This window comes from Medicago sativa, chromosome 1 (assembly GCF_051527215.1).
Source record: "Medicago sativa cultivar Bolivia chromosome 1, Bolivia_mono, whole genome shotgun sequence".
Classification (NCBI taxonomy): Eukaryota; Viridiplantae; Streptophyta; class Magnoliopsida; order Fabales; family Fabaceae; genus Medicago; species Medicago sativa.
In genome coordinates this window covers 6,450,073-6,466,899 of record NC_140749.1, presented here as the reverse complement: position 1 = coordinate 6,466,899, position 16,827 = coordinate 6,450,073, and the positions used below count along the sequence as shown (strand labels likewise).

The window sequence follows — 16,827 nt, the reverse complement described above, 5'->3', positions numbered from 1 at the left end:
AATGCCTCTTATATAACTTATGAGTTCTGTGAAAGAGAAAGAAAAAAAACTTATGTTAGAGACATCATAGAGACCATTAGTTCATAACAAGAAAAGTATCTTTAGCTGAAAACACTAACCATGTTGGATGCTTCCAATTGTATTCAACAATTTTTTCTAGAAACAATTATTTGTTTTTTTACCAATACAATTTTTTATTATAAATTTTTACTATATTAATATATATACATATGATAATACCATAAATAATATTTTGCTAAAACAAAGCATAAATATTTTTTTTGACAAGACAATATCATAATGAATAAAATTTGAGGATAATTTTCAAAGACCAACTAGTGTCGTCTATGCGTTCTCTATGACTAACGAAGATTGCACCATTGGTTGGAAATGTCCTCATGAGAGATGTGTTATACTCAATTGTGATGGGGCGTGCAAAGAGAATTTGGAAATTGTGCGGGTTGTGGTGGTCTTCTTCGCGACACTAATGACAGATGACTCAAAGGATTTGTACGCAAGATTGGAGTTTGTGATGCTCTTCATGCAGAAATATGAGGTTTGTATTTAGGTTTGGAGCTAGCTTGAAGTGATGGAATTTCACATCTCTATGTGGAAAGTGATTCAAAATTGCTTATTGACATGGTTACAAATAATTGCAAGACTAATGGGACGACCCCTTCGTTGATTTGACGTATCAGAAATATCTTGGACGTTGAGGTTCATATCATACTTGACGGGAAGACAACAAAATTGATGATTAGCTTGCTAATTTCAGCCTTACCATGAATTCTTGGAATTTTGGAGACCCCTCCTAGTGAGCTTAATAATCTATTCTTTGATGATATTTCTGAGGTTTGCATGCTTAGGAATGTTCGTTTAGTTGTTTTTTTTTTTCTTCTGGACTTTTGACCTCTTTTGTGTGTGTGTGTATATATACATATACTACTCCTCTCACCCTCTTTAATGAGTCCTCTCACCCTCTCACAATAACTACTACTCTCATTTGATACATCCCATATATATATATATATATAAGATTTGCAACTTGCCCTCTTTTGCAAAAAAAAAAAAAAATATACATATAATAATAGCATAAATAATATAATAATATTTTTGACAAGAGAATATCATAATTAAAATAATAAGAATATCATAATTAAAAAATATTTTAGATGTAAAATATAAAATATAAATGGGGACAATATATATATATATATATATATATATATATATATATATATATATATATATATGCACAAAAAAAAAATATACATATGATAATAGCATAAATAATATAATAAGAATATCACAATTAAAAAAATATTTTAGACAAGAGAATATCATAATTAAAATAATAAGAATATCACAATTAAAAAAATATTTTAAATTTGAAATATAAAAAAATATACATATGATAATAGCATAAATAATATAATAAGAATATCACAATTAAAAAAATATTTTAGACAAGAGAATATCATAATTAAAATAATAAGAATATCACAGTTAAAAAAATATTTTAAATTTAAAATATAAAAAATATTTTAAATTTAAAATATAAATGGCCCATTAAAATATAAAATATTATAAAATATATAAAATATAAAATATTATAAAATATAAATGGCCCATTAAAAAATATAAATTTAAAATATAAAATATAAATGGCCCATTAAAATATAAAATATATAAAATATAAAATATTATAAAATATAAATGGCCCATTAAAAAATATAAATGGCCCATGCAGGCCTCAAACCTGCGACCTTCGCGTTATTAGCACGACACTCTAACCAACTGAGCTAATGGGCCATGTATTACTTTATTATTATTTTCAATTACTTATGTTTTTAAAATAATTTTAAATTTGAGATTTATACTATTTTCAATCAATTTTAAATAATCACACTTTGATCGATTTGATTTTGTTAGTACAATCAATTTAATGACTAGAGAATGTCGTATGGATTGGATCATAAGGGGGATGAAATTTCTAAATACTGCCAGCCAACTATGGTATTATCAATTAACAAAAGCAGATAAACTTTCCATAAAGTACTAATATAATTTTCTCCTACACTTATCACCGATTCAAGTATAAATTTTAGTTTAAGCAACACATCACTTTGCCGCTTTCATAAACTTTGTCAGCTTGAAGGCATATCAATATAAAATATGACTAGATTTCTAATTAACGAGAAAGTGAGTAGAATTGACTAGGACAACGAGTTTGAACACATTTTAAGAAAAGGTAGTACAAAATCACAAAAGAAAGAAAAGTGTAATGTTTATGCGGAATAGTGGGTTAAGTGGTCCGTTTAAAGCATGTGTTATGATTAGTTAAAATCAATAACCGAACAACCCGTACATGACTGAAATTACATTATTATTTTAGATAGATTACATGATATGGAAGCATCATCACTTGACAAACACTTCAAACATTGATTTTTAGTCCTTATATATATTCAAAGTAGTTTTTTTTTTTTTTTCCTTTCAGAAAAGATGCAAAGAGCATCACTTCAATAGATAAACAAAAAAGAAGTCCAAGATAGAAAAGGGGGATCAGACTACAACCTTCTCCGTAAGAGATAAACCTAAAACTGAGCATTCCCATCCTATTCTTAATGTACTCCTCCCTGATGAAGGCAGGGATAATATCAGAACAAAACATATCTACAGTTGTCAAAGTTAAACCATAGTTAGCAAGACCATCAGCACAAACATTACTCTCCCTATAAATATGAGAAATATTCAAGTAGCTTTCCATTGACCTTAACGAACTATTCTTTACCACTTAAATTGATGGGTCTAGGGTAAGGGGCAAGACTACTACAATGTAGTGAATTAAATTCGAATCCAATTGCGAAAGACATGTATATTTAGTGTCTGACACGCTTTCAACCGCATTGTTTCAGATTGAGGAATTTTTTTAAAGCAAATATAAATAAATTAAAGGGTTACGAAGCTTCAACAAATGATGCTTTATTTGGTCCCATTGTTAATTTGTTATGAAATGGATAAGATGGCATAGGATAGTTAGGCTTGGAACGACGAGCTCCCTAAAACTTTATATTATATCTTAAGAAGACCAACTCAACAAGACCTATAGAGAAAGAGAAAAGCTAATGATAAAAAGAAAAAAAAGAGGAACATTAAGGTTGAAGTAGATTGATGGTGTTGGGTGGGTCACTCCTCAATTTACCCCAGTGGCTCCACACTAGCTTAATTAAAAAACAAGAAGTGTTTTCATCCCCCAATTTTTCTATAGCTAAATTTATTCTTTTTGGATTAAGTTTTGAGGACATTCACTACAAGAAACCTAGCGATTTATTAGGGCAAAATCCCTGGCAAACGCGTTAAAAGCCCTGACAAAACGACGTTTGATAGGGATTTTGTGAGGGATGAAATCTTTGGCAAAGCAGCTCGTCGCAAAATTAAAGCTAGGAGCTTAACCCCTGAAAAATTTGCGAGGGGCGGATCCCTGGCAAAACCCCTGATAAAACCCCTATCACTTGTTCTAGTTGATTGCATTTGTCATGGACTTTGCGAGGGACATGCCTGTGTCAAACCGTTTTTTTTCATAAAAAAATATTTAAAAATTTAATAAAAAGTTTCATATTAAATAATTTGATTTAAAAATTTGAATTATTTTTTAAATTCATTTATAAAAATTAAAACACAATTAATATTTTATTTCAAAAAAGAATTTTATATATAAAAATATATTTTCACAGCCATAATAATTCTAAAAATAGAAACATAAGTAGCAAGTGTCAAAATAATCTACCATTGCACAAATTAACTTCAACAAAGTAGAAATACAAACCAGTGAAACCACAATAAGATATAAACAATCGGTATAACATCAATCAATCATATATAAAACAAATTACGGATAGTGGAGATATCATAAATATTCAAATCTTCTTATAAGATTACTACAACACAAATATAAGGGGACTATAGGACTCCCTTGGTAAATAACAAATTTTGTTTAATCAGTGAAACCACAATAAGATATAAACAATCGGTATAACATCAATCAATCATATATAAAACAAATTACGGATAGTGGAGATATCATAAATATTCAAATCTTCTTATAAGATTACTACAACACAAATATAAGGGGACTATAGGACTCCCTTGGTAAATAACAAATTTTGTTTAATAATTGAAATAGCTACATGAAAATGAAGAAAATATTAACCCAAAATCCTTGAAAATTCTTGCCTTTGGATGCTTAGTAAATCAAGTGCTTCAATTCTTCGTGAGTATTAGATGATGCTGATATTAATTCAAACTTGAGAAGTTTTGTATATAGTTATCTAATCCTGGTGTGAAAGTAGTTTATGTTTCTCTCATTATTCAAGAATAATACTTAACCAAACATATGCTTCTCAACAAGCAGATAAGAGTCTATGTATTTGTTTGGACTTAGAAGAACAACAATTATCAACCACCAAATCGAAAGTAGATGGTTGAGATTAAAAAATTTCATTTAAACACATGGATCTCTTCCCGGTTTATTGTTTCTCATAAACTCATTTTGCATTTTTATCTCAAATCCACAATCATCTCCAACATGTTTTCACAAAACACTTGAATCACCATTAAAAAATCTAGAGAATAATCTTGCAAACAAATTCAACAAACACCAGACACTTCAAATCCAAAACAACCATTTTCTCATTTCTTCACAAACTTAAACACAAAACTATGTATTTGTTTGTGACATTCAGAATAGAACATTGAGAAAAAGAACAATATCACACATCATAATTGCTACAATCACAAGGGCGATGTTCAAATCAACCATATTGGTTCACCATATTAAAATGGAATTGTGAAATTTCGATTTGGAATTTGCAAACATGTTTTTTCAAATGGAACTATTTGAGTCCGAACATATTCTCTATTTTGTATTGAAACACAATTTCTGCACTCTAATCTTTAGCTTATTCTGAGCTACGAAATTCAACTCATCTAATTTGTAACTTACAATACCTCTTTTTTTTTTTTGGTGTTTACAATACCTCTTTTTTTTTTTTGAGTAAATCACACTTCCCTCCCCTCTTACGTTAAAATATACATTCCCCTCCATTGCAAAGTAAAATTTATACTCCCCTCCCTTATAAGATGCTTGAATTACAACCTCATCTCTAAATAATTAAATATGCACTACACTTTAATCTATTTTAACATAAATAAATATTTTTATGATATAAATTAATTTTGAACCACCATTTAAGAAAAATTAATTCATTTCTTTATAATTTAAATGTCAATGATAATTATATTTAAATATTTTGCTATTGATTTTATAATTTTGAGTATAAAATTAACTTTTAAATAACCATACTTTATTGTCTTTAGTAATTTGTCACATATTTTAATTTTATTTTGGGTTGTTTCATATTTTATAATAGGGTTTAAAACTACATGTTAATGAAATTGTAAATAAAAAATAGCGAAAAATATGTATTCAATTTTTTATTATATTAAAATAGACCCACAATACTATTTTTTTCGAAGTGTGTTAGATTTTTTTTTTTAGATTATTAGAAATAAAAAAATATTGAGGGAGTAAAGTGTAGATTTTAACCTAAGAGGGGAGGGGAATGTAATTTAAGCTTCTCTTAGGGGAGGGGAGTGAAAAAATTTATAATATATTTTGAATAAGAGGGGAGGGGGTGTATATTTTAACATAAGAGGGGAGGAGAGTGTAATTTAAGCATCTTCAAAGGGAGGAGAGTGTAATTTACTCTTTATTTTTTAATTTTTTTTCAATTTTTTTTGTGTGAGTTTTTTTTTTTTGGAAAGAAGCTAACAAAAAGAAAAGAACAAAACAGCTACAAATTAGTTTTGCCATTAAAGTAAGGGCGCGTTTGTTTCAGCTTTAAAAAAAAAATAGATTTTGTGTCAAAAGAATCTAGAGATTTTTTTTTTAGAGATTTTAAAAAAAACCTGAAGTTATTTGTGTTTACCTACTATCCATAAAAATCCATTTTGTTAAAAAAATGAGTTCTAACATGCACATGTGTTATCTCCTTGTTGTTGAAAAAAAATAGATTTTGAGAAAAGCTGATCCTAATAGCTTTTCATTTTAGGGTCAAAATAAATTTTTTTCATAAAATGATTTTTCTAAAAATCCTAAACAAACACTTAAAAATGAAAAAAGTGATTTTTTTAAGGGAAAAAATAGATTTTTTTTGAAAAAAATCTAAAACAAACGGACCCTAATAGATACAAAATAAAGAAAGAAATGGTTAAAAATCAACAGGAAATATCATATTGAGAAAATAAAAAATTAAAAACAGTTTATCTCGTTATGGAACATGAAATTAACAAGAAAAGAGAGAAATATATAGGTCCGTTTGTTTCAGATTTTTTCCAAAAAAAATCCATTTTTTCCCTTAAAAAAATCATTTTTTTCATTTTTAAGTGTTTGTTTAGGATTTTTAGAAAAATCATTTTATCAAAAAAAATCTATTTTGACCCTAAAATGAAAAGCTAGGATTAGCTTTTCTCAAAATCTATTTTTTTAACAATAAGGAGATAACACATCTGCATGTTAGAACTCATTTAAAAAAAAAAAGGATTTTTATGGATAGTAGGCAAACACAAATAACTTCAGATTTTTTTTAAAATCTCTAGAAAAAAATCTCTAAATTCTTTTGACACAAAATCTATTTTTTTAAAAGCTGAAACAAACGCACCCACACATAGATAGATAGATAGATAGATAGCAAAGGTTTTAGGAAAAATAAAGAAATAAAAAAATTGATGAGAACAGAAAAGGAAGCGAAATAGGATTAGAAGGAGAAAGATTGTGGTAATTTTGAAATCAGCAATGATAACTACTAAACACAGAATTTATGGCGATGAAATGAGGGTATTTGTTGATTCATTGGCGATCGGTTCAATTCAATTCCTAAAACCTGAATTGTGTGCTGCTTCTGTTGCGCTGCAATTCAATTCCTAAAACAATGCTTTTTTCCGTCGTGCCGATTTGGATTGCGACGGTCGTATCAGCGGCGTTGAAGCCGTCTCCTTCTTCCAAGGTTCCGGTTTGCCCCAACAAATCCTTGCTCAGGTTTCTCTCTCTCTCTCTCTTTCCTTACTAATCAATCTTAACTTCATTCATTCTTTCATTCACACTAGTGTAATATTAACAGTAGTAGTAGTAGTTATAGACTTATTATTAGTATATAGCTATCTGTCTAAATCAATCGCAAATTCAGATTTTGAAATTCGCAAACAAAAATCAAAGTGGTTTCTTAGGTCGTGAAGAGTTCTACAATGCACCTAAACTTGTCACGGTTGCACAGAACAAGCACGACCTCACTCCTGAAATAGTCTACAGTGCATTGTATGGTACAGCTGCATCTATGATTCCTGCTCCTCAGATCAATTTCCCTGCCACTGTTACTCCCCCGCCATCCGCACCTGTTGGACCATTTCCAAATCAAAACTACTTTCCTGCTGTTGCTGGACTTCGCCCTGCAACTTCCTCCGCCTTGCCTGCTTATGGCAACATGGCTGGAGGAGGACCTCTCCAACGACCACACGTTAGAGGAACTAGTCCTACTGCTTCAACTCAGGAGGAGTTTGGTTTTGCAATTACATCATCTGCTTTAACTGTTGCACCCCCCACATGGCCTACACAATCACAATATCCTACCTCTGTCAATGGTATTGTTGCTTCTGATTCATTTTTCAGAGGAGGGGATTTTTTCTCAGCCACCTCATCTCAGCCCAACCAAGATTCTTCTCCACGAGGATTTTCATCTGCCATTCTTCCTGTATCTGGAGGGAACCAGAGTTCTATTAGGACCACCACCTCTGATTCTTTGCAGAGCTCACTTGCTACTCACTCTGTTCAGCAGAACCAGCATGCCTCCATTCAGGCACCTAATATGCACAGTTTGCCTGGACTTTCAGTCAGATTGCAGGATTCTGCGTCAGGTCAGCCCCAATCTCCGTGGCCAAGAATGACTCAGAAATATATGAATATATTCATGGAAGTAGACAAGGATAGAGATGGGAAAATCACAAGGGAACAGGCGATGGACATGTTTCTTAGTTGGGCATTACCAAGAGGTATATTATCTACTTCATTTCCTTTTGTTTGGACCATGGTTAAAAATTTTGCTCTGTTTTTCTACTTCTCTAGTGTTCTGCTCGTAACTTTCAATGCCTAGCTAATTCACTGATCATTTTTTGCATGCCATGTTTTATGTTTTCCAGAGATTTTGAAGCAGGTCTGGGACCTATCCGATCAAGATAATGATAGCATGCTTTCTCTCAATGAGTTTTGTATTGCATTGCACCTAATGGAGCGACACAGGGAGGGACATGCTCTTCCAGCCGTACTTCCAAATAACATTCTTCTTGATTTACTGACTAGTGATCAACCTGCCAATCTCCTTAGTCCTTTAACTTGGGGAAATCAGTCAGGTTTGTACCGAAGAACTAACTACCATGCTTTTTTGGGTTATTTTGGAAACTATTTTGTTCTATAATTTCTTATCTCTTCCTCCTTTTATCTTCGAAAGGTGTTCAACATCAGCAAGTGATGACTGGATCTGGGGCTCGACATGTCAACCCTACTGCAGGTCGGCCACCAAGGACGGCTGCTGTCCCTCCATCTGACGAAGGACCTCAGAACAAGCAGCAGAAATCCAAAATTCCAGTCATGGAGAAGCATCTCATAAATCAACTGAGTTCAGATGAGCAAACTTCAATTAACTCGAAGTTTCAAGAAGCAACAGAAGCCGATAAGAAGGTAACTACTGTATATTTATCTCTTTGCGACATTACGTTGTGCCTTAAATATGCCAAATTCAATCACTTAATTTTATTATTGGGGTACATTAGGAGGTTCTAGCGCCTTTGTTGAGGATTGAACCTCCCTCTGACAAAATCGCCGTACTCAATCTTAAAAGACTTAGGATAGTGACAGTCAAGCTATAGCCTAGCAGTACCACCTCAATGGATGACATGTTTATTTGTTCATCTTTTTCCGCTAACATAGCTGCTGGTTTTTGTTTTATTCTGATTGTAAATCTCACATATTTACATGTGTTTCCTAAACGGTTTTGCTTATCTATTGGCTAACTGCCAAATACTACTTTGATTGGTTTGAAGTTTCATAGTAAGCAACTCTTTTTGGGGTCATATATGCCATCTACATACTTTGTATGGTCATCTTTTAAAGTTGATTAGTTTGAGGATATGGTGGAACGTCAGTGTAAGTTGTATTTGGTTTCATTAGTTTGAGGATATGGTGGAACATCAGTGTAAGTTGTATTTGGTTTCAATAGGAAGTACGATTGTTCTCTTTATACATTATGCCGCTGACTGAAACTTGCATATGAAAATTGTTAGCTGTTACTTGTATCTATAAAGATTGCATGGAAAGTTCATATTCTAGATTGCAGTTTGTGCAATGTACTGATATAGCTAGTAATTGAAATGTAATTTGGGAGACAGATTGTCTACTATTGGGATTTATTGTACTTGTGAAAGAATGGATCTTGGTCAAAACTTTTACTATGTGATTTGATTTATTGAGCTTTAAGGATGCAAAATGTATGTACCTAGGAACCACTGGCCCAGAAGAGCGATGCCTACGAAATAGATTTCTTCTATTGTGAACCCAGGCTGGACTCTTTTGTGTATTTATACAATAGAATCGTGGATACCTAGAAGAGAAAAATACATAAAAGCTGCCTTTCATGCGCTGCATATGCTTAAAAATGTCGTGTCAATACTCCTTTTTCTTTTATTTTCTTTTTTAAATAAATTTCTAGTTTTCTGCCTGCAAAAGGTTATATACAAGAGCAGATGCGACGATCGTCTTAACGAGACCACAAAAAGGATATATGCTGATAAACATTGCATATATCCTTATTAGACCTATAACGTTAAGTCTTAACTTTTATAATTGGCTCAATATATGAATTCCAGGTAGAGATTCTAGCAAAGAAATATGAAGATAAATATAAGCAAGTTGGAGATGTATCATCCAAGTTGATAACCGAGGAAGCCACATTCCCTGACATACAGGTCCAATAACATATGGCTTATTCTTTAACTCATAGAACATATGCTGACACATTTTTTTTCCCGAATTTTGCATCGCTATATCACATTATTTTATTGTATGTATAGGAAAAAAAATTGAATTATATCTAGGGATTGTCAAGTTGGAACATGATGTAAATACTGATGACACAGTACAGGTGTGTTTGAATATGACCTGTTCTGCACATCCATCATGATTTCTTTTTCCATATCTAATATAGCCAAATACAATTTTCAGGTCCGTGCTGATCAAATCAATTCTATCCTTGATGAACTGGTGAAATCTCTAAATGAACTGTGCAAGAAGTATGGATTACGTGCAAAACCCACGACATTAGTAGAGCTACCTTTTGGTAATTTCAAATTTATAGTTGCTATATCCTTTCAAGCGTTTTCTATTTACTATTCCTTTCAAGTGTTATCAAGTCTTTTCATGTCTTCTACTTTATTATATGATATTTGTTGCATTAGTGTTGTTGATATTTAGTTTGAGGAAGTAGCCTTCAATTGCTGAACTACAGGTTTTGTATCAGCATTAAAACTTTTTGAGCCAGCACAACTTGATATTAGTTGCCTGATCAAGTGGCATGGCATTTAACACATGCAGTTTAATGATTTTCTTATGTAACCTTTGAACTACTTTGCGGCACAATTCTGTATGGAAAGGCTCTATATAATATTATATAACTATTGTTGCTGCTTATCACAAATGTTTTCTCATGGCACTATTTTTTGAAGAGTCCATTTAAAGCAAAATATGATAATGGATTGCGATTGACACTAAATTAGCTATATGGTTCTTCGTAATAGGGACTACTATAATTGTTATCAAATGTTGTATTAGTGATTTGGTTGTATGAAAAGATATGAAACTGGTCGATGTTTCTGAGAATAGTGTACAAGATAAACTACATATTTGATCCAAATAAAAATCCTTTTGCTGCATTTGACATTTTTCTACTTTTATTTTAATTAAGCTCAGAAAACTCTTCCTTGACTACAAATTGACTCTTCATTTTTTGCTAAATGGATCTGCTTTATTGTTTTTCACATGCTACGTTCATTGTTGGCCTCTTGATTCAGTTATCACCTTCTCTTATTTTGCTTGTTTTAGTTGTGTCATGCCATTTCTCTTTGCTTTGATGTACCCTGCTCACGAGTCTCATGAGTCATGTGCTCCCCTCCAATATATTTTTTATATTTAATAATGTAATTGTTACATCATTACTTATATATATACATATATATATATATATATATATATATATATATTGTATTATACGACCTCACTCAAATTAATCCTTTAGGCTGGCAACCTGGTATCCAAGAAGGAGCTGCTGATTGGGATGAGGATTGGGACAAGCTTGAAGATAAAGGTAAACAAAATAACACTAATTAGATCTGATATTCTATTAAATATTAATTACTAAAAACAAAAAACAAATGATATGCAAATTGTGTGGTATCTGCCATAAATTTTGAGGATTTTTTGCAAAAGGATATGAAACCACATTGACATGGACGCTTGGATAATTATCATTTTATCTGGGCGATTAGTTGATATATGACTCTCATATTGGATGACGTAGCACCTATAGTAGAAAAGATGGTGGAAACTGGGCTTAAGTGGTTTGGGCATGTAGAGAGAAGACCTGTAGATGTTTTAGTAAGGAGAGTAGATCAGATGGAGGATAGTCAGATCATTAGAGGCAGAAGTAGAGATTAATGAGTTGGATCGAAATAAGATTTATTATAGAACATTATGGCATAATTTGATCCATGTAGCGAACCCCACTTAGTGAGATAAGGCTTGGTGGTTGTTGTTGCATTTTTGTTTCGATAAGAATATTCTATCACTACTCTTATAATTTAGGCAGCACGGTTTATCTTAAAACAAAACTCGTCTGTGAAGTATTAAAGTGTGCATTTTTTTTTTTTTTTGTTTAGTTCGCTTAGTATATTTTTATTTTTCCTAGCTGTATTTGCCCCTCTCTATTAGGATTGAATGCGTATGTACATGTGATGCACAATTTAAGGCTTTGTCAATTATTATCATCAATTGACATATACATATAAGGAAACAATATGTGGAAGACTGAATTTCAAGCCATGCCTGCTTACTCACGACACATGCATTTTTATCAGCTGAAAATGATAATAATAGAAGACTAAGATCTTTAAGGATATCATTATTCTTATCTATATGCTCAGTTCCTAGCTTTTCTTACTTACCCTGCCTGCATATACACCTCTCTTGCATCTGTAGTTCTGTATTTCTTTTACACACCACTTCGCCAGCTGTTGAACTATACTTTTTTGTGCTATAGTATGTAATCATTTTCTAAGCTTACCTGTTTGTCTAATGTAAGAGTTTGATCATTTTGAATAGTTATATGGTTTAGGAGAAATGATATTATATGATATTGGTGAGATTAAAATTATGGGTAACTGAAATTTCTTTATTTTATGGTCCCTATCCGTTCTCTTTTGGATAATGTTGGAAATATATGGATAATTTCTTGGTTATTTACCATGCTTTCTTTCTTCTAGCAGAATTTGCTCCTGTCAAAGAATACACTCTTGACGTGCAAAGCACCATAGCACCTCCAAAACAAAAGCAACCAAAGGTTGTGAACACAAAAGCTTTGGATATTGACAGTCCAAAATTTGTAGCGTCGCCTAAGAGTGATGATAAGTCAGAAAAACCTCAGACTACAAATGAACAAGGAGTAGGCAACGGATCTGTTTTTAATAAAAGCGATGATGGGTCTGCAAAAAGTGCTCCTAACCGTCCATTTGCAAGCAGTACTATCGGAAGTCCACATAGGGGCTTTGTTCATTCTGACATTCGAAAGACTTCTGGTGAAGATAGCTCACCCCGTAATCAAGATGACACCCAAGAAACCCAAAGGTATGGATTTTAAGATTTGCACACTAGTTTTTCCTAATCATGGTCGAGTTGCTCATTTGGATTTTACTGATCATCTATATTCTCTGTGCCCTTTTGAAGTTTGTGGGGATCATAATGATTGTCATTGCATAAAATGGTGATTATTTGTATTGGAAATGGATCCCCTCCTGCCTTTTATTATCCTGCGAAGTCTCCTTTGCAATTATGTGCCGTTGGATTAATCCAACAGTTTAGTGATAAAAAGAGATAAATGTCATAATCAAAGGAGAGAGAGAGAAGTATCTACAGTTCACTTTCTTCATTTTCATGGGTTTTCTTCTTCACATGTTGTTGTTCTGTTGAGTTTTTTACAGTACAAAAATGGTGATTTCAGTCACCCAAAATACAAATAAATCGAACCAATCTTTACCACTGTCAGACAAAACCTAGAAACAATATCTGAACCATTTTTTCTGTCAACAAAAATAGTAAAGGAAAAGAACAAGAGAGGAGAAACAAGCTGGACATACCTAGAAAACTTAAATAGCCACAAAGTATATTATGAACTGGTTATAGTATGCATTAAAAACTCTTTGACGGATTAGAAAATAGTGTTAGATTAGATTGATGTAACTTTTACAAGCATGTGCATGATATAGAGTTGAGGTTTGGTTGTTATTGTTATGCATGATAAGGAATTTTATTCCCAACTGTTGATTGGAAAGGTTATTTATTTGTTTGAAATTGGTTTTGGTTCACGGTTACCAACATATGCTTCATTTTTTATTTTTTTTGGTATTGGATAGATCTTGTGATCTTGTAAAATAATTGTTTGGTATATAATCTTGCATATGCAGTGATCATGGTGGTGAGAAGTCTGTGTTTTCTGAAGAACGAGTTTTTGATGAACCTAATTGGGGAACCTTCGACACAAATGATGATATCGATTCAGTTTGGGGATTCAATGCCAGTAGCAAAGAGGTATGCAAGCTCTTGCGTGTAAAGTATTGTTTCAGTAAAATCCTTTCTTTTGAAGGACACACATCTATTTAAATTTCTCCTGCTATATTCACTTGTCAGCACCAATGTTGGTGGTTTAATTACTGCATTTCTCCTGCTTTATTGTAACTTGATAGATATATTATTGTAATATTTTGGAAACACTAACCTGATAGTAGTCTAGCACACCACACCTATGTATACCAGTGGTCTAGGAAAAGTCGCCAAACTAGTACCATTACTCAATATGATAAGACTCCTAACAGAAAAATGATAATATGATATTCTAACCTCAAATTGAAGAATTACCAAGGTCTCAGCTTGTTATAAATTTTTGTCAAGAAAAAGCTAGTTACAAATAAACCCACACGACAACAAAAAAAACACAATTTAAAAACTTAGTAACTTTAAGATAACAAAAAATACAATTTTAATAGCCTTCCCAAAAAAGGGCTGTCAAATAATGTTTTCAAAAAAGAGCACTGTTAGAGCCAACACTGTGTCGGATGGTTGGGATGATTCACATGTAGAGGATTTAATCAAAGCATTCATAGCTATTGGCAAAAAGACAATGTTGGACTGATGCTTACCAGGAATAGGTCACCGATCAGATCTGTCAGCACCATGGCTGTCTTATCTAGTTGATTCATAGGCTTGTATGAGTTGAAGACTCTAGTTATCACAGTTGGGTTAACTCGCGGGTTAGAGGGACGATTGAGCAAGTCTACAACAAATCAACTATTTTTGCAAAAATGCCTAAAATGACAGTGGTGCCGTGTTTTTTTTTTTTCCCTTTTCAATTCCACATATGCAGCTGATATCCCAATATTCAATTCCACATATGCAGCTGATATCCCAATACTAGCTAATCTGCAAAGGAGGTGATCGATGTTGTATTGAGTCTCAACTCCTTTTGTAAGGTTCAAGAGACCTCGATAGTTATACACGATACTTATGACTGATACGAATTCATGGTTATTTGGTTTTTAAGAATTAATAGCTGTTATAAGGTTTTATGATTGTGCCTGGTATCAAAGGGTTAAATGCCATTCTCTTATACTCTTAGCAGTCTACTGATTGCTTTTGGAAATTTGCTTATAGTTTTTACAGGAGAGAGAGCTGGATGGAGCTGGAGACAACTATTTCTTTAGTTCTGGAGACCTGGGCCACAACCCCATTAAAACATCTTCACCACAGGCTGGTGATCTCTTCCTGAAGACCAGTGGTTTCAGTTTTGATGATTCTGTTCCAAGCACCCCACTTTTCAGCTCAAGCAGTTCCCCGCAAAGGCCTAGAGACTGGTTGGAGAACACTTTTGACTTTTCAAGATTTGATTCATTTAGCACACACGATAATGTATCTTTACCTGCTCGGGAAGCACAACCACCAGTAAGTTTTGATTCTGTCCGCAGTAGTGCGAATTTTGATCATGGTTTTCTTGCTTTTGATGACTCGGATCTCTTTGGCTCTGGGCCTTTTAGGACTTCATTAGAGAGTCAAACTCCTAGAAAAGGATCTGATAATTGGAGTGCTTTTTAGTTTTGTAACTAACATCTCTTTGTGTTGCGATTAGGTGTAGTTGGTTAGAAATTTGATGTAAATACTTGGTGTGACTAGTTCTATATAAATTCTATTTCGTTATATCAATTTCTATTCTCACAATACTTTGTCGATTTGGAATTCAAAATTGATCTTTTGGTTAGGGAGTGCTAGACATAGGCTTGTTTGTTATTCAAAGGACATGGAATAAGGACATTTGTAGATGTTAGTTGTGAGACATCAAGTTAGGTGTACAATCTCACACACACAAACACAATATTGGAACATATTGCTATTCTATCACCTAACTGATCGAGACATCATAAGAGAGAGGATATAATAGATTTCTCATTATCTACGAGATATCGAGATGTTCGAAAGACGATATGTGAAGGCATAATTGAGATATGAGGAGTTGTAATCGATCAAGGAATGAAATTGGCAGACTAACTAACAAAGCTTAACCCCATCACAACTTTACATCCAATAGTCTTTACCCCCTTTTATAATTTGTCAATCAATCAACCATATGTATAAAACCGTAACTTTTAACACACAAATAGTTGAATGTTCATTGTCCAATTCTCTATGGATCGATAATTATAAATAGTTTGATACTATAAATCGCATTTATTGTGCAACTTTCCAGCTTTCTCTCTTCTACCTTTTTTGTTTGACGCGTTTCTGAGCCTCTTCTCCCCTTTCTTTTATGTCCCTTTGGTAATTTTCTCGGGGAAATTTTGTCCCTTCAAGGAAATAATTGTTCCTTTAGTTTAAGAATGGTCCTAGTATTCCATTTGAGTGGTCATAACACTATTGTCTCTTTGGTTTAAGAATGATCATAATATCATATTGCAGTGGTTCTAGTATTATATTAGTGTGATCATGACATCATACAAGAGTAGTCTTAGTCTCATATTGAAAGATTTTAACATCATATTTCAAGGTGTATTTTTAGAACGAATCATGTAGTTCAATAGGAGTTCGATACAATTATAGTTGTGTCGTTTTATCCCAAAGACGTCGTGGTTGATAATCTACTTGCATAATTATGGATAGAGCTATGAATTGTTTTAAAGAGAGTTGCCTAATCCATGATTCATCCCAATAACCTTTTCGGTTGTTGAAAAATAATTTTTAAGCAACGTTTAATTATTGTTCCAACAAATATCTAAAGTAGACTTCACTCCCCCTTTGGTATTTGTGACCATAATCTATGTCCGTGTAGTTTGGCATTTTATTCGTAGCTTTTTTGTAAATTACATGCAAATATGCAATTATATTTTTACAAATTTACGGATACTTTT

At 32.5% G+C, this 16,827-nt stretch overlaps 1 protein-coding gene and 1 non-coding gene across 6 annotated transcripts; one reads left to right on the top strand and one right to left on the bottom strand.

Annotated features, from left to right (window-relative positions):
- Window positions 1-1,738: 1,738 nt before the first annotated feature.
- Window positions 1,739-1,812, bottom strand: TRNAI-AAU (transfer RNA isoleucine (anticodon AAU)). The gene has a single exon. It is a non-coding gene; the product is annotated as a tRNA-Ile (tRNA).
- Window positions 1,813-6,771: 4,959 nt separating this feature from the next.
- On the top strand, window positions 6,772-15,643 carry LOC146952101 (uncharacterized). 5 transcript variants are annotated; one of them, XM_085741081.1, is made up of 12 exons: window positions 6,772-7,099; window positions 7,248-8,106; window positions 8,254-8,463; window positions 8,562-8,791; window positions 9,836-9,903; window positions 9,972-10,073; window positions 10,178-10,250; window positions 10,331-10,445; window positions 11,400-11,468; window positions 12,643-13,003; window positions 13,840-13,963; window positions 15,092-15,643. In XM_085741081.1, exons 2-12 carry the CDS (start codon window positions 7,395-7,397, stop codon window positions 15,518-15,520), a joined length of 2,493 nt encoding a protein of 830 aa, XP_085597207.1. In that variant the 5' UTR covers window positions 6,772-7,099; window positions 7,248-7,394; the 3' UTR covers window positions 15,521-15,643. The 5 variants fall into 5 exon arrangements, with proteins under 5 accessions (XP_085597207.1, XP_085597204.1, XP_085597205.1 ...); XM_085741078.1 differs by lacking the exons at window positions 9,836-9,903; window positions 10,178-10,250 and having other exon boundaries at window positions 7,288-8,106; window positions 9,976-10,074; window positions 12,646-13,003; window positions 15,083-15,643; XM_085741079.1 differs by lacking the exons at window positions 9,836-9,903; window positions 10,178-10,250 and having other exon boundaries at window positions 9,976-10,074; window positions 12,646-13,003.
- The last annotated feature ends 1,184 nt before the right edge of the window (window positions 15,644-16,827 follow it).